This window comes from Sorex araneus, chromosome X (assembly GCF_027595985.1).
Source record: "Sorex araneus isolate mSorAra2 chromosome X, mSorAra2.pri, whole genome shotgun sequence".
In the NCBI taxonomy this organism is placed as follows: domain Eukaryota; kingdom Metazoa; phylum Chordata; class Mammalia; order Eulipotyphla; family Soricidae; genus Sorex; species Sorex araneus.
This window is the reverse complement of record NC_073313.1, coordinates 219,265,825-219,285,293: the sequence shown is the minus strand read 5'-3', so window position 1 is coordinate 219,285,293 and position 19,469 is coordinate 219,265,825. Positions and strand designations below refer to the sequence as shown.

The 19,469-nt window shown below is 36.7% G+C and overlaps 1 protein-coding gene across 1 annotated transcript in view; it reads right to left on the bottom strand.

Annotated features, from left to right (window-relative positions):
• Window positions 1-19,469, bottom strand: part of FSIP2 (fibrous sheath interacting protein 2) — a 102,102-nt gene that overhangs the window by 58,002 nt on the left and 24,631 nt on the right. Inside the window, exon 9 of the mRNA XM_004601382.2 lies at window positions 11,292-11,364. Within this exon, the coding sequence (XP_004601439.2) occupies window positions 11,292-11,364 (73 nt within the window). The remainder of the gene's footprint in view (window positions 1-11,291; window positions 11,365-19,469) is intronic.

Sequence of the window (19,469 nt, the reverse complement as noted above, 5' to 3'; positions counted from 1 at the left end):
TAATGATGAATCCATTTGAATTTCCTAATAAATGTAACTTCTTAAAATATTTTTATTTCCACTTTGTAATTTCTATTAGAGTGTGGTTGCTTGTCTAGGGAAGAATATTCTTCTGATGATGAGTTTTCCACTGTTAAGCAAATTGATTCTCACAAAACCCAATTTTTAAGGACTGAAACTAGTTGAGCACAAAGAGAGTGAAAAGACAAGCTAATTGAGGAAAATTTCATTGTCTAGTTACTTCAGATACATTCTCTATTCTAATTAACATATATTTGCACGTATTAATGAAATGAAAATTGTTTTGTGAATTCCAACAAAAGAATGAATAATAAAAGATACAATGACAATAAACTAGCTAAGAAGATAAGATCTAATAACTAGTTCTGATTTATTTTTATGTATGTTGTTAACATGGGTCTCTTTATCTTTTCCCTAACTTTGTCTGGGGGCCTTAGGATCTTTAACAGTGCTCCAAAAGTTGGGGGATGGGGAGTCGTCGAAATGGGGGAGAAAACACCACCAATAGTTCCTCTCCAACCATTCTGTTTGTTTGGTATAAAGGCCTCAAGATAAGGGGCTGACCAGGCTTTAAAGTTCCAGAGCTGTTTGGGACTGCAAGGCTGCACTGAGAGACACTCAGAAATTCATGTAGTACTAGAAATCAAACACCGGGCTGATGCAGGTCAAGTATGCTTCCTAACCTCTACACTATCTGGCAGTCCTTCTTCCTACTTTCATAAATGAAAGTCAATACTATTTTTTAAATTCATTTTTCTGTAATCTGTGCATTATAAACTGCAACTTGTTTGGAAAGTGTGAATACAAGAATAAAACTAAGAGTTCTGTATATTCTGTCTTTTTTTTTCTTTTTGGGTCACACCTGGCGATGCACAAGGGTCACTCCTAGCTCACTCAGGAATTACCCCTGGGGGTGCTCAGGAGATCATATGGGAAGCTGGGATTCAAACCCAGGTCTGCAGCGGGCAAGGCAAATGCCCTACCCGCTGTGCTATCACTCCAGCCCCTATATCCTAAGTCTTGCCATAAAACAAAATAAGACAGGTTTTTAGCTCAGAAATTGGACTTGCTAGGTTTAGTTCATATTTAAGACTAAAGACCTTCTGTAATATGGAATCTGGTGTTTGAAACTGATATCATCTTTTGGGCTTGATTTTTTTTTTACTTTTTTTTTAAATTGAATCACTGTGAGATAGTTACAAGCTTTCATGTTTGAGTTACAATCACACAATGATCAAATACCCATCCCTCCACCAGTGCACATTCTCACCACCAACATCTCTGGTATACCTCCCATTTTCCCACCTTCCCACTGCCTCCATGGACTTGATTATTTTTCAATGACATTTTTTCAAATGAACCTAAGTAGATTTCTTTCAGACATTCCATAATCTAATTCAAATTCATTTTGGTCTTCATTATAATTTAAGCACCACATGAAATTCAAGGAGCCCAATATATTTGCTTTAACAAATTTCAATGTATGTTTTCCCTAAATGTACGTGTATAGATCCAAAGTGATACAAATACCTAATAAGATGAATCACATAGAAACTGGTGTGATGGTACTGTGCTTGTCTTACATATGGTGACCTAGATTTGATCCTCAATAGTCTCTGTAAATGGTCCCCTGAGTCCCACCAGGAATGATCCCTGACTGCACAGCCTGGAGAAACCCCAGAGAACCACCAAGTGTGGCCCCAAAATAAAATTAAACAAGAAAACCTTAATAAATTATTGTAAAAACTTCAAAGAAGACCAATTTAAAAATAGTGACCAGATAAAAGATAAGACTGGTGAACACGAATAAGTAAAATACCCTGTAAACTTTACCACTTCATAAAAGCAATGAAATATCCCTTACAATTTCATGATAAAATTATTTTATGGTACATTGTTTATTGTTTTCAAAGGCAATCAGCTTTCCAGAGTTTTTTCAAGAAAATTACAGTTAATCTAGCTAAGAACAGTGAGTTTTGTGGTGGTTTAGCTTTTCCTATTTCCTTCTTTTTCCTTCAGTTCATGGTTTATTTGGAAAATAATATCTCACAATTAAATTGTGGTATCTGTCTAACATCTTACATATGCCTTGAACACAGTAGTTTCTGTTTAATAAATCAAATATATGTTTAATAGATTTCTAGCTAAATAGTAGTATATAATACCAGGAGGTTGGCTCCCTGGCTTGGAAACTGGCCTCACATGCTGGGGGAAGGGCGACCCAGATAGAGAAGGGAACACCAAGTAAAATGCGATTAGAGATCCCGAGCAGGAAGAGAGATGTGTGCTGAAAGTAGTCTAGAGATTGAACAGGATGGCCACTCAATACCCCTATCACAAACCACAAAACCCCAAAAGACAGAGAGAACAAATGAAATACCCTGCCACAGAGGTGGAATGGGGGGTGGGGAGATGGGATTGGAGGGTGAGAGGGACACTGGGTTCATTGGTGGTGGAAAATGGACACTGGTGGAGGGATGAGTTCTCAAACATTGTATGAGGGAAACACAAGCATGAAAATATGTAAATCTTTAACTGTACTCTCACGGTGACTCACTAATTAAAAAAAATAAGTTTAAAAAAAGTATTTTGTATAAGAACCTACTCTATTCGAAATAAAGGCTTTGAGCCTCTGAAAGTGAGATTCAGGGAATCTAGGGACACTTCTGGAAATTCTTGGATTAACTGATTGAACACTAGGGCCTAAGGATATGGTAGATCTGCACCACCACCCGTATGTGCTTGGTCATCAGAGCCATGCCTGGCAGTGCTCAGGAGGTTTCCATGGCTAAGCCTGATAAAGTTCAGAGGGCCATGCTATGTCCGATCACATCAGAATACCATGTGTATAAGGAATTCACCCTAACCCCCATTCTAAATTTTCCCAGTCCTGATGGCAATTCTCACCATCCATTTTGCTTATTGTGGCAAATTATCTATCAGATACACTGATTTGACCATACAATCTTCCTTTCAAGCCTGTTATCCAGTACATAAATGAAATTTCCTTGCAAGAGTCTGTAGGACATAAAACTTAATTCTTTTTAAAAACATTTTTTTATTAGTGAATCACCGTGAGATAAAGTTACAGACTTACAAACTTTCATGCTTGAGTTTCAATCATACAATGATCCAGTACCCATCAAGTACCTCCACCAGTGCGCCTTTTCCACTACTAATGGTCCCAGCACCCCTCCCGCCACACCCACCCTGTCCCCTCCACCCAATCCCACCTCTGTGTCAGAGCATTCCCTTTTGCTCTCTCACTCCTTTTGGGTGTTGTGGTTTGCTATCACTGGTATCACTTGTAGTCCCGTTGATCTTCGATTTGCTCGAGCGGGTACCAATAATGTCTCCACTTGTCCCTCTCGAGAGCTAATGCAGCCCAATGATATATGCTTGCTCCAGGAACAGGAAGAGCCTCAAATCTTTCATTCAGGGATTTGACGAAGAATTCTGACCATCTAGTTGGTGGACGGCCACAAGGTCTTTTGACGTCCCGTGGAATCCAGTCGGTATTCAGCTCTAGTCCGGCAGTCGTCTCTAAATTGCATTATATGACCTGCCCATCTGATTTTTGATGCCTTAGCAAATGAGACAGCATCCCTGATTTTTGACCGTTGATGGAGGTCAGAACTCCGGATTCCTTCTCTCACTTGACTGAGACATGATATTCCCAGCTTAGCTCTTTCAATTCCTCTTTGGGATACCCTAATAGCATTCTCATCCTGTTTGCATAGGGCCCAGGTCTCTGAGGCATATGTTAGTGCAGGAAGAACGGTGGAATTGAAAAGATGTGCCCGGAGTTGGAGGTTCTTCATTCTATAACCACAAGGTGGTGGTTAGGTGGTTTGCTATAGAGGTATTAAACAGGCATCATGTTCAGTCTGTAGTCTACTTTCAGCCTGCATCTCCCATCCCTAGCAGGCCCACATATCATCCTTTGCTTGCTGTTCCCTTCTCTATCTAAGCTGCTTTTCCCCCCAGCATGTGAGGACAGCTTCCAAGCTGTGGAGTAATCCTCCTGGTACTTATCTCTACTATTCTTGGTTGTTAGTCTCCCTTTCTGTTACTCAATATTCCAGAAATGAGTGCAATCTTTCTATGTCTGTCCCTCTCTTTCTGACTTATTTCACTTAGCATGATACTCTCCATGTCCATCCATTTATAAGCAAATTTCATGACTTCATCTCTCCTAACAGTTGCGTAGTATTCCATTGTGTAGATGTACCAAAGTTTCTTTAACCAGTCATCTGTTTTAGGGCACTCAGGTTGTTTCCAGATTTTGGCTATTCTGAACAGTGCTGCAATGAACATATAGTGCAGATGTCAATTTTACTATAGTTTTTTGCATATCCAGGATATATTCCCAGAAGTAGTATTGCTGGGTTAAATGGGAGCTCAATTTCTAATATTTTGAGAAGTGTCCATACTGGTTTCCAAAATGGCTGAACCAGTCGGCATTCCCGCCAGCAGTGAAGGAGAGTCCCTTTTTTCCCACATCTGTGCCAATACTAGTCGCTTTTGTTCTTTTTGATGTGGGCCAGTCTCTGTGGTGTGAGATTGTTGTTTTTATCTGCATCTCCCTGATGATTAGTGATGAGGAGCATTTTTTCATGTGTTTTTAAGCCATTCGTATTTCTTCCTTGAGAAAGTTTCTATTCATTTCATCACCCCATTTTCTGATGGGGTTGGATGTTTTCTTCTTGTGGAGTGCAACCAGTGCCTTGTATATTCTTGATATCAACCCCTTATCAGATGGATATTGGGTGAGTATCTTTTCCCATTCTGTAAATTGTCTTTGTATTCTGGTCACTGTATCTTTTGAGGTGCAGATGCTTCTCAGTTTAAGGTAGTCCCATTTGTTTATCTCTGTTTCCACTTGCCTGGTCAGTGGTAAGTCATCTTTGAAGATACGTGTGGCTTCAATGTTGTGGAGGGTTTTACCTACCTTATCTTCAATGTACTTTATGGATTCTGGTCTGATGTTGAGATCTTTAATCCATTTTAATCTGACTTTTGTGCATAGTGTTAGGTATAGGTCTGAGCCCATTTTTTTCATGTAGCTGTCCAGTGTTGCCAACTCCATTTGTTAAAGAGGCTTTCCTTGCTCCACTTTACATTTATTGCTCCTTTATTAAAGATTAGATGACCATATATTTGAATCACACAGTGATTCAACTCTGTTCCATTGGTCTACTGCTCTGCCTTTGTTCCAGTACCATGCAGTTTTAATTATTACCGTTTTGTAGTAGAGTTTGAGGTTGGGGAAGGTGATGCCTCCCATCATCTTTTTTCATAAAATTGCTTTAGCTGTTCATGTGGGTTTGTTTTTCATATGAATTTCAGGAGTGTTTGGTCTACTTCCTTGAAGAATGTCATGGGTATCCATTGAATCTGTGTAATGGTTTGGGGAGTATTGCCATTTTGACAATGTTAATTCTCCCAATCCATGAGCAGGGGATGTGTTTCCATTTCCCCATGTCATCTTTTATTTTGTGAAGTAATGTTTTGTAATTTTCTCTGTATAGGTCCTTCACCTCCTTAGTTAAGTTGATTCCGAGGTACTTGATTTTCTGAGGCATGATTGTGAATGGGATTGCTTTTTTATGTCACTTTCTTCTCTCTCTCTTTTTGCGTATAGGAAAACCATGGACTTTTGGGTACTGATTTTGTAGCCTGAAACTTTACTATATGAGTCTATTGTTTCAAGGAGCTTCTTAGTGTAATCTTTGGGGTTCTCTAAAGAAAATATCATATCATCTGAGAATAATGAGAGCTTAATTTCTTCCTTTCTAATCTGGATGCCCTTAATGTCTTTTTTTGCCTAATCACTGTTGCAAGTTCTTACAGTTAATCAGAAGTGGTGAGTGTGGGCATCCTTGTCTTGTCCCTGATATTAGTGGGAAGGCCCTTAAATTTTTCCCAATTGAGAATAATGCTTGCTATAGGCTTGTGTATATGACTTTGACTATATTGAGTAAGTTCCCTTCTATACCCTTTTTGGTAAGAGTTTTCATCATGAATGGGTGCTGGATCTTGTCAAATGATTTCGCTGCATTTATTTATATGATATTATGGTTTTTATCTTTTGTTGATATGGTGGATTATGTTGATTGACTTCTGAATGTTGAACCATCCTTGCATCCCTGGGATGAATCCCACTTGGTCATGGTGTATGATCTTTTTGATGAGTTGTTGGATTCTATTGCTAATATTTTTTTGAGGATCTTCACACTTGTTTTCATCAGAGATATTGGTCTGTAGTTTTCTTTTTTTGTGGTGTCTCTGTTTGCTTTTGGTATTAGGGTGATATGTGCCTCATAGAAATTGTTTGGGAGTGTTTCTGTTTTCTTGATTTTCTGGAAAAGCTTGAAAAGAACTGGCAATGGGTCCTCTTTAAATGTTTAGAAAAATTCACCGGTGAATCCATTTGGACCTGGACTTTTGTTTCTGGGGAGACTTTTGACTACAGTTTCAATTTCCTTGTTAGTAATGGGTCTATTCAGGTATTCCAAATCATCTTGGTTCAGCCTTGGGCAGTTATAGGAATCTAGGAATTTATCCATTTATTCTAGATTCTCTTGTCTCATGGTGTACAGACTTTTGAAGTAGTCTCTGATGATCTTTTGAATTTCATTGGTTTCTGTTGTGATGTTCTTTTTTTCATTTCTGATTCAGTTTATTAGAGTTCTCGCTCACTCTTTTTTTGTGAGTCTTGCTAGTGCTATACCAGTCCTATTTATTTTCTCAAAGAACCAGCTCTTAGATTCATTGATTTTTCTGATTGTTTTTTGGGTTTTCATGTCATTGATTTCTGCTCTAAGTTTTATTATTTCTTTCCATCTCCCTGGTTTGGGTCACCTTTGTTGTTCCTTTTCTAAGGTCTTGAGCTGTGAGATCAGGTTATTTATGTGGGCCCTTTCTTCCTTCAAGAGATATGCTTGCATAGATATAAATTTTCCCCTTAACATGGCTTTAGTTGCCTCCCACAGGTTCTGGTAGCTCGTGTCTTCATTCTCATTTGTTTCCAGGTACCTTTTGATTTCTTACTTGATTTCCTCCCTGACCCACTCATTGTTCAACATTGAGTTGTTTAATTTCCAAGTGTATGATTTGGTTCTTTGCATGTGTGCATGATTAACTTCTATCTTCAGTGCATCATGGTCTGAAAAGATAGTTGATGCAATTTCTATCTTCCTGATTCTATTGAGGTATGCTTTGTGGCCTAATGCATGATCTATTTTGGAGAATGTTCCATGTGCACTGGAAAAGAATTTGTATTCTTTTTATGGGGATGCAAAGCCCTGTATAGATCTATTAGCCCTCGCTCTTCTATTTCTTCCTTCAAGGCCAGTGTTTCCTTCCTGAGTTTTGATCTTGTTGATCTATCCAGAGGTGATTAATCGGTGTTGAAGTATCCAACTACTATTGTGTTGCTAGAAATGTCCTCCCGAAAATCTGTTAGCAGTTGTTTTAAATATTTAGCTGGTCCCTTATTAGGCATACATTTAGTAGCGTGAGTTCTTCCTGCTTTACATATCCCTTGATTAGTAAAAAATGGCCTTTTCTGTCCCTTCTAATCTTTTTCAACCTGAAATCTATATTTTCCCATACTAGTATGGCCATCGTGGCTTTTTTGAGGGAGCTGTTTGCTTGAAGGATTGTTTTCCATCCTTTGACTTTGAGTCTGTGTTTGCTCTGACCATTCACATGTGTTTCTTGTAGGCAGCAGAATGCTGGGTTAAGTTTCCAAATCCATTTTGCCACTCTGTGTCTCTGTGTCATTTAGACTATTGAAGTTGAGATTATTGTCATGAAGTTTTGTGCCATCTTTCTGTAGGGGTTTGTTGTGGTTGTAAGGGGTTTTCTTGTCTTGCAGAAGCCCCTTTTGTCCTTGAGTTTGGTTTTGAGTCTATGAAGTTCCTGAGCTGTTGTTTATCCATAAAATTGTGTATGGTTCCTTCAAGTTTGAGTGAGAGCTTAGCTGGATAGAGTATTCTTGTTGAGACATTCATTTCATTGAGTTTTTTCACTATATCCCATCATTGTCTTCTGGCTCGGAGGGTGTCCTCTGATAAATATGCTGTGAATCTGAGGGGTGCTTCTTTGTGATTTCCTTTTTTGACCTTGCTGCTTGCAGTATTGTGTCCCTATCTGTGGCATCCATCATTCTGACTCTGATATGTCTTGTTATTAGGGTCTTTTTATTAGGGTGTCTTCTAACTGGCAAACTTCGGGCTCCTAGGATCTGGACATCTGCATTATCCAGTTCTGGGAACTTTTCAGCAATGATTTCTTTAACTGTGGCTTTTTTATTAAGGTTGCCTCCCTTTCCTTCTGGTACTCTGATGATTCTAATGTTACTTCTCTTGGAATCATCCCCTAGGTCTCTGATTTGCCCTAGAGCGATTTTGAGGTCTTTTCTCATTATTTGTTCTAGCCTGGGAGCTTTCTGCTGCTCGTCTTTAAGCTCACTGATTCCATCTTCAGCTGTAGACATTCTACTGTTGAGGGCACCCACTGTGCCAAGTCTATCCCTTCTGTCTACCAAGTCTTTTATTATGACATTTCTGAATGTAGCTTTCCTATTTCTGCTCTCATTTCTTCCCGTATTTTCTTCACTGACTTCTCCACTGTTTCTTTAGTTCATTGAACATTCTCAGCATTTCTTCTCTGAATTCTTTATTGGAGAGATCATATTTGTGGGTAACCCCTGCTGAGACTTCTGGACTCTTCATCCTCTCCTTGTGCTGGGGATTTGCCCTGTTTCTTCATGTTGTTGCAGTTGTATAGAGGTGGGACCTTCCAGTTCACTAGTGCTGTTCTCTCTTTGTGAGGTTTCTGGTGAAGGTTCGGAGGATGTGTTCTTTTACATTGTGCTTATATAACTTCTTGTGCTCACTGATATTTTGGTGCAATTGGAGTAAGCTAGTGGCTTATTTGACTTCTGTGTTTGAGGTAGCTGGGGATTTCTCTACAGAGTTTGGTAATGGGCATTGAGATATCTGTTAAGTGTACTGGAAGAGGGGAAAATAACTGTGGCCTCCTAAGTGGCTGCACCAGAGACCACATCCCCTGCAGCAAAGGCCACACCAGTACCGCAGAGGCAATGCCCCCTTCTGGCCCTGTACGAGGGGGGCTGGTGCACCTGGATAAAGAAGCAGGAAGCGCAGGGTTTTCTGCAGTGGCTGGGAGCCAGGGGTCCCTGACCACTGGATGCTGGGTTGAGGTTGGGTCCTGGGGCTGTGCAGACGTTCAGGCAGGGGCAAAACTTAAGTTTTTATTATTCTTTAAGTCTTTATTACCCCTTGCATCTTTAATTCCAATCATGGAAACATTAATTACCCAAATATACTACTTAAATATTGTAACACTGCTTAACCACACTTCCATAACATTTGCTATGTTTTCAATATTTTGGTCTTTAATTCTCATGTCAATTTTACAAATCTGTCTGTGTAGTATTAGAAAAATGAGACTGAGCATAAAAATTCATAGGTATTGACAAAAGTGTGGTGATTCTACTGAAAAACTTATGAAATCTGAAGCTAAATCATTCATTACAAGACAGAATATTATTCACAAGGTGAATAGCATAAGACCAGAAATACTTTTATTTTTAATGCTTTCTGACATGATATTAGACTGAGTGGGTGCAACTCAAACTATTTTATTCTTCCAAATTTTGTTTTATTTTATTTTAGTATTGTATGGGTTGTGTGTGGGTCATACCTAGAAGTGCTCTGGGTTTTATGCTGAAGGATCACTCCTGATTGTACTAAAGAAACCCCACATATTTAATACCAGATATTGAAATGGGGTTGCCTAATGTGAGGCAAGCACCTTACCCCCTATACTCTCTTTCTTGCCCCTACTCCTGTCAACTTCAAAAATAAATAAGGTTTCAACCACACTGGGAATCATTTTTCCTAGGTTAGTTAATATGTTTTAGGAAAAAACCCAAAGGCATTGTTTTGAAAGTTTCAAGTCACTTTAGATATGTATTCTTGTATTGTGGGGCAAATGAAAAAGGAAGAATAAAGATTTCATAATGAATCTCCTCCAAGCCTTATATAAAAATGATATAATACCATAGGCAGAGATTTATGTTTGCAGTGAATTAATGCATGTTAAATTAAAATAATCATTTTTCTATACATGATTGTGTTATTATTTCATATGGTTCTATTATTTTAAAATGGATTAGTTAGTTTCCTTCTGTTTGATCTGTTACTGTATAGGTAACTTATGAACTCTCATGAAGTCACACAACCTGACTTTTACCATTTGTAAAGTCAGGATTCCTTTGAAAAGAAGCTTAATCTGAGTATATCAAAATGATTTATCATCATGCACTACAATATCTATTTTCCATAGAATTTAGCTAATTTCAAAGTCTTCCACCATACTTGGCATGCTAATCTTTTTTAAGTTTATGATTGAGTCCAGAATATATTTTTTCTTCTCCTCTAAAGTTGAAAATGCTCATACAAAAACCAACAGAATATATGACCACAAAGATTTAATAAATTAAAAGCCCTTAGGTCCCTTAAATTCCTTCTCCAGATACATAAAAGTTTTATCATTAAATGTTAATTTGTCTGATGCTAAAATTCTTTAGGAAAATAGTAACTGATTAAACTCATTAATTCCTAACATTCTCAAGAAATCAATAATATTAAAAGGCCTAAAGTGTGGTGTTTTAAAAAGGACCAATGTGAAGAGACATGTCCAGATCTTGGGAAGTATGAAGACAGGATATGTAATATGTGTATACAGGGAAAGTATATATAGCATCATTGTCAGGTTAAAGTCATTGAAAAGGAAGAAGAGTATTCACTTGATCAAGTTTACAACTTTATCTTATTTCTAAAAATTTTTAAAGAATATAATAGCTTCATGGACTGGAGCAATAGCACAGAAGGTAGGGCGTTTGCCTTGCACGCGGCCAACCCATGTTCGATTCCTCTGTCCCTCTCAGAGAGCCATCCAAGCTACCGATAGTATCCTGCCCACACTGCAGAGCCTGGCAAGCTACCTGTTGCATATTCGGTATGCCAAAAACAGTAACAAGTCTCACAATGGAGACGTTACTGGTGCCCAATGGAGCAAATCAATGAACAATGGGATGACAGTGCTACTACAGAGCAGTGCTACAATAGTTTCACTACTCTAAGAACTACAAGAGTGAGACGATCACATATAACAACTTACTTTTAAATAGCACCTTGACGATTATTAAAATATTAATATTTTCAGATACTTACACATTTACAAAAGTGCGAGTAGGAAGAACACGTTGGGCTTTGACATGGCACTGAGGATGGTACTGAGGTTCTACTATCAGAAAAAGAATATTTTAGTTAGAAAGTAGACTAGAGACTGAACATGACGGCCACTCAATACCCCTATTGCAAACCAAAATATCCAAAAAGAGAGAGAGAACAAATTGGAATGCTCTGCCAGAGAGGCTGAGTGGGGTGGGGGGATTGGATAGGGGTATGGGAGGGATACTAGGTTCATAAGTGGTGGAGAATGGACACTGGTGGAGGGATGGGATCTCAAACAATGCATGAGGGAAAAACAAGCACTAAAATGTGTGAATCTGTAACTGTACCCTCACTGTGACTCACTAATTAAAAAATAAATAATTTTTTAAAAAAAGAATATTTTATTTAGTGTCTATACTTCTCCAAAAACAAGTGAGTTTTTGCTGGCACTGTATCATCTAAAAGCCTGTAGAGATTCTCCAGAGGGAAATCGAAATTCTTCATCAACATGTAAAATGTAAATTCTAATTCCTTTTCCCTACCTCTCCAGTTATTTCTAGCATTAGTTCACCATAAATAGCTTATGGTCACATATTAAATCCAAGTTGCCACAAGGTTCCCATCCACAAACTGAATGGTGTGAATACACTGGGCAACTGGAAGACTTCTAGACTCTCACGCTGTAGGATCACCTGCTACTCTGGCTCTACTACCATGTACTCAGGCATTGCTAAGCATTTGTGATAAGCCTGGCCCCTCCCTGGGGTTGAATATATCTGGCACCCAGCTATCCTTGGCGGCTCACAGGCTCAAATTCATTATAACTGCTATAGTTCACGTCTTTGAAAACCGGAAAAATATAGTCCTGGTTGCCAGAAATTTAGCATACCATGAATCACAACAAAACAGCTCACAGTAAAAGGACCTATAGTGGGTCAGTGACAGTGCACTCTTGGTCAATTTTCAGACTACAGGTATGCAGGGGCACACAGGAATTAGTTCATCTGGTAGCAGCAAGTTGACAACTTGGTGCTACAGGCCTTGTCAAAATATCACCACATGGCAACACAGGCCATTACCCTGTTCCAAGGAACATTTACTCTACAATTGCAGTCAGGTGCTGAACAAAATAAAACTCCCTCCCTGCCAGTCCACTAACTGAGAAACTGTTACTGAATATTCATGGCTCTGTTCCACATTCCTGCTTTGGCTCGCGGGACTTTGTCTTACTGACAGGCACCAGCTTCTCTGAACCAACAGTCTGATCTCAGAGCTGCCAATATGTCAATATGGTGACTGCAAAAGGACATTCGCAACAACACATTTCCATTGGCTGTCCAGGTTCACGCAAATTTAGAACCATGGGTTCCATCTTGATTTTGCAAACTTAAGCCTCTAACCACTAGTCAGCTCTTCTGACTTCACCACGACTCCTCAAATAATATGGGAGAAAGTAGAATTAGAATATAATTCGATTTATTTTTGGTTTTATTATTCAGTTTTGGTTTGGGGGCCACACCTGTTGTGTTCAGGCGGACTCCTGGCTTTAGACTCAGGGGTAATGGTTGGCAGTCCTTGGGAGCATATTTGATGCTATGGACAGACCTAGGGCCAGCTGAATTCAAAGCAAGTGCATTGCCATTATACTATCTTTCATATGATTGGCTAGCAACATAATTCTTAAGTAAAAGGAGAAAATAATCATGATTCTATTAATAGCTATGAAAGAGATGTAACTCATAAGTTTCTCATGAATTTATATCACGTTTCAGAAAACAAAAGTAATATTTGATTCATAAATATTTCTTCAGCCATATAAGTCCAAATAAAATAGAAAATAAACACAATTTAAAAACAGCAAATTCTATTTGCTAAAATAAATAACAAATATCGTTGATGGCAATACCCAAACTATTCAAACTATTTCAGATAGCAGGCAGAATTTAATAAGCATTTTGATAATCACCACTGTCAGTTAATATTGGAAGTCTTAGTAAATATTGAGAAACAATATTAAAAAGAATAAAGTCATTTGGAAAAACATTAAGTGCTCTCATGAATTTTTTATCAAAAAAAGCAAAACAATAAAATTATTGAAATTTGTGAGTTTAAACTTGCAAATTATTTTTCTCTAGCAATAGGAATATATAACCAAATGTTAAAAATTAGTTATACAATGCAAAATTTATCAATTTTATAAGAAATATATTCAAGATCTAGCCAATTATATTCAATACCTGATATTTATATTCTATACAATGTTTATATATCTTATAAAATTATATTCAAAGCATATTCTAGACAAATAGAAAGCTCTCTATTCAAAAGAAAGTTCAAAAGAAAATGTTCTTATCTTATAACTGTACTTGAAAATTACTCCTCATCATTCAATACTTGAATCATTCATCATTCAAGTATTCCTTGAGAGAGCTAGTCACTATCATTTCTGATCTTACTCTGATTTGTATACATTGTGACTCTATTGTACTTAACATACTTGGTTTTGATCATTGACATGACTCTCTTCTTATGGCACAGTAATAGCCCTTTATGTGTTAAAAACCACTCATTTTCTTTATTCAATATTTAACACCATCCCTGGCATGAAGCAGGAGTTTAGTAGATATTAGTTGAAATAATAAATTAATAGATAATTTACTCAGTAGCTGTTGTTATTTACCTGACTCATAGATGTGGTTTGATTTCTTGTTTGATTTTCCAGCCCAAATAACATTCACCTCCTACATAATCCAAACAATAAAGCAAACAACTTAAAAAGATTATCTAGGTTTTTAACAGCAACCACATATTTTATATAAATGAATTAAAATTTGTGACATATTATCTTAAATGTACATTTTAAAGAAAAAAGCCACATTTTTTGGTGTTAATAGTATATCTTTTAAAGACAGTGGGACTTACAAGTGGTAGTTATGTGGGTCTGGAGCCTCTTCTCAGTGACTCTGTCAGCCATATTGGTGGTTTAGTGCTAGAACCATGCAGTGTCAGAACCACTAGAAGGGCTTGGGACTTCCAAGACTACAAAATGTCATGCGTGAGGATTGCAAAATCCTGGGAATTAATCCCAGGTTAGGTGCATCATAGTCCTAATATAATTAAAAAATTCACTCTAGTATTAAATTAGGTCCATAAGACATCCCATATATTTGCTGATTTTTAAAGAGTTAACAAATTAAGAAATAGTTTTAATTGTACCTAATATGTATTGCTTTATGATTTACTATACCATTAGCAAAGAGAAAAAAAAAACATGTTGTGTTAAAAAAAATCTATGCAGTTCTCCTCATGGCCTCTATTTCTCCTTAGAAGAAACATTTGAATAATGAAATAGAAGAGATGTTTAAAAAATACTATTGACAATTGTGTCTCAGAAAATCAACTAGAAATTAAGCAAAAAAATGTAAAAGACTAAGAAAATTATAAATCACTACTAAAAGAAATAGAACAGGAATACAGAGCAAATGGAAACACATCATCTGCTCATGGATTGGAAGGATTAACATAGTCAAAATGGCAATACTCCCCAAAGCACTATGCAGATTCAATGCAGTCCCTATAAAAATACCCATGACAGTTTAAAAAACAAATAGATCAAAATCTATTGAAATCTATATGGAGTAATAAAACACCTAAAATAGACAAAGAAATCCTAAAAAGTAAAAAAGAAAACTGGAGGCTGCTCTTTCACCAATTTCAAATTATGCTATAAATCTGCAGTAGACAAGACAGCATATTTGGATTAGGACAGAACTGGACACCAATGAAATAGATATGGGAATTCAGAGATATATCCTCATGTTTCTGGACAATTAATCTTTGAGATAGGAAGAAAAACCATGATGTAGAGCTAAGAAAACATCTTCAAAAATAATGTTAGAAAAACTGCTAGGTTATATGCAAAAAAACAAACTCAGACACCATTCTAGTACCTTGATATCTAATATCTAATATCTTGATATCTAGTATCTAATATAAGGCCTGAATACATAAATTATATTGAAGGGAAACATAGGTAGGCTACTTCAGGACATTGAATCCAGAGTTAGCCTTGATGATTCAATGGCAACAGACTAATTGAAACAAAAAAAATTAGCAAATGGAGCTGTGTAAAACTAAGAAGCTTCTGCACTGCAAAAGAAGTAATCACTGTATTACTGTCACTATCATCCCGTTGCTCATTGATTTGTTTGAGTGGGCACCAATAACATCTCCCTCGTGAGACCTGTTGTTACTGTTTTGGGCATATTTAATACACCACAAGTAGCTTGTCAGGCCCTGCCGTGAACGTATTTTAACATATTAAATGTAATTCTTAGAACTTTAAATTGACTATTAATGAAATTTTTTATTTTCAAACCCAAAGTTATGTTTTTTGAAAAGGAAACTATTTTTTAAAAAAGAAGCATTGACCAGAATAAAAAAGACACTCTATGGACTGAAGAAAATAGTTTCCTATCATACAGTTGACAAAGGATTAATTCCAAGATAAATTAAGCACTGGTAGAAATTTACAAGGATTAAAAAAAAACTCATAAAAAATGGGTGGGGGGAAAGAGGTACAGAAATTATCTTAAATTCACACATGTCAAAAGATATATAAAAATGTTCTGCATCACTTATTATCAGATAAATTCAAACCACAAAAAAATGAGAAATATCAGTATTGCATGGGAGTGGGGAATAATTAATCCATAATTGGCATGGATCCTCGTCATGGTGGGTGGGGATGTCAACTCGTTCAACTTTTTTGAAAAATAATATGAATACTTTTCAAAAAACTAGAAATTGAACTTCTATCTGATAAGCAATCATTACCACTCTACCTACTCCAAAGGCCCAAGAACTCTATTCAGAAAAATACATTTCAACTCCTATGCTCAACATAGCTATAATGGCAACAGCCTAAATCTGGAAACAACCCAAGTGCTCATGAACATCTGACTATAAACATATACGCAATGGAATACTACTCAGATATAAAAAAAATTATACAATCATGCAATTCATTGCTATTTAACTGCATATTGAGAATATCATGATCAGTGAAGTTTGTCAGAGGGGAGGCACGTAGACAGAATGATCTTCTTTATATCTGTATATAAAGACACACATTAAAAAGATTTTTTAAAATGTTCCACAGTAATAGACATTGAGAAGTAATCTTTCCTTGTCTGTTTGACTTTTTTGTTTGGGGGCAACTTCCAATGGTTCTCAGGTATCACTCCTGGCAGGGCTCAGGGAACCACATGTGGAAGAAGGATTGAAAACTGGCTGGCTGCATGTAAGGCGAGTACCCTTCCTACTATACTATATCTCATGTCACTGTCACTGTCATCCTGTTGCTCATAGATTTGTTTGAGCGGGCACCAGTAACATCTCTCATTGAGACACTTATTGTTACCGTTTTTGGTATATCCAAATAGCACGAGTAGCTTCCCAGGCTCTGCCACGAGGGATCGATACTCTCGGTAGCTTGCCAGGCTTTCGGAGAGGGGCGGAGGAATCAAGCTCGGGACACCCACGTGAAAGGCGAACGCCCAACCGCTGTGCTATAGCTCCAGCCCACTATATCTCATACTTAGTTTAATAGGAAGCATATCTCTAGTGGAGGGGGGTTGGAGGATGAAAAAGGATAGTATAAGTATGAGAGCATTGGAACAACCATGAGGGGAACAAACACTCTGGTGAAGATGTGGTGTTGGATTATTTTATGCCCAAAGCTCTCCCAGTTTTGTAAATCAGTATTCTTAGTATTATATATCATGGTACCTAAAACAAAAACCCATTAACAAACACACACACATACACACACACATTTGAGTATGTTCTTATCTCCAGCAATTAAAGAAAAATTACTGTACTAAATATAACAAAAGATGGGAGGGGTATATAAAAATTTCCAATGCAAAAGTAACTAGGGCTAAAATAAAAAGACATCTCATGAAAAGTATGAAAGCATTATACTCAGCACATCAGAAAATAAGGCTAATATCTAAAATATATAAAGTATGCAGAAGTCCCTATAAAAACAACAAAAAACGAATAATGCCATCAAAATTGAATAGATACACAAACATTTCTCCGAATAGGAGAATGTAAAGTAGATTCATAAAAAAATGATTCATGGTCTCTCATTAGTTGGACAAATCCAAATCAAAGTGACACTGCAATATTTCAACACCAATGAAAAGGCATATGTCAAAATGATTGGAAAAAAACAGTATTGGTGAGGATGTGGTAAAAAATAAACATCCATTATATATAGGGATATTGTCAGATTTAGCTTTTATGGAAAACAGTATGGAGATTTTACAAAAAAATAAAAAGAGAGCTTCCATATGAGTTGGTGATCCTACTTATTGGCATTTACCTCCATCACAAAAATTTTAATTTAAAAATATATATTCACACCTATTTTCATTGAAGGTTCGTAGTCAATTGCTGGGATATGGAAACAACCCAAATTTTCAACAAATCAATGAATGGATACAGAAACTGTGATATATGTATGCAATGGGACAACATGCAGCCACAGTAAAATGCAAATTACTCTGCTCATTGTTACCTGGGTAAAACTAGAGGGTATGGTATTAAGCAAAATAAGTAAGAGATAGAAGGACAAATACCCACAACTTCCCTCATTTTTGGTATATGGAACAATGGAACAAGGGGACAGGCAGAATCAAACAATGAAAAACTGTTGCCTCATTACAAAACAGATCACCTAACATTGTGGGGTTGGCTGGTTGTGAGGTAGAATGAGGTTGATCAATAGAATCAATATTGGGCTGTTGGTAGAGGAACTTGGGAACTTCGAAAGTGGTAAGGCATAGTGACTATATGCATCAATATCATTGAGATTAATACTATTTTTTTAAAATACGACTTAAGCTACAATAATAAAGTAAAAGGGGTATTAGCATTTGTATAAACTATATTTATTGACAATTTAATCAGTTCACTTGGTGCTGCTTAGAAAACAAAGGATATGGTTCTTATTACTTTGACAACATGTTGGCAATTTACAGAAAAAAATCAATATTATATCCAGAATCCAGAACACAAATCTTGACTATTAACTTTATAATACCAGGTTACTGATGACTAATCACAAGAGAGTGGGGAAAGATAATGTGACTGACTTGGATCAGTTGTTTAGTACTCTTCAAATAAAGCCCAATTTTATAATTACTCCAAAGGTTGCAGATATATGATGCCAAGAATCAGACTGTAGCCTAGATTAAGAAGGTTATCCTAGGGCTAGGCATTAAAATTTAATTATGATATGATTTTTTTGGAGCATGAATATTTTCTGTATGGTTATTTCATACTGTTGTTTGCTTTGTTTTGTTTTGGTGACATGCCTGGCTGTACTCAGTTATCGTTCCTGGAAGTGCTTAGATATGCTGTGACAAGGACTGATCCAGGGTTGGCACATGTAAGGCACGTGCTTTACTCACTGTACTATTTCTCCAATCCTGAAGGTTTTTCAATACAATAATGATTCTACCTCATTTTTCTCTGTTTGAATAAGCAGTAAAGTAAATACTATGTACCTCTTCTTTTGAAGGACTGTCCTGGGAGCATGAACATCTGTAACAATTTCTTATGGGTGAAGTTTGAGGTGTTACAATTGACTCTTGCCTTGAGTTAACCATTCCTAAAAAAAAGAATATTCCTTAAATAGAAAATTATATTGCTGGAATGATGGTTAATACATAAAATTGATACAATTCTCCTTGCTGAACTGCTACAAATATTGGATTACAATATCAATGTATTTGAGATACTATGTCTAGTAACATAATCTTTTTAAATGATAACTATATACAAATTTCTAGTGATTTATCACTGCTTTGAAAGAGATAAAACTTTGATCTTTGACCATAATTTAACATCAGCCAGTTTTAACCAACCATAGTCATTGTCAAAATTAATTGCTTTTAAAACTATTCATGACTTAGATATGGCTGAATCAAGCAAAACTATATTTTTGAAAGATTGTATTCATTAAAAAAGTATATCAATATACCATAGAGGCAGGGAGAGGGTGGGAAAGGGGGGATATACTGGGGATATTGGTGGTGGGGAATGTGCTTTGGTGTAGGGATGGTTGCTTGATCATTTTGTGATTGTAACCCGAACATCAAAGCT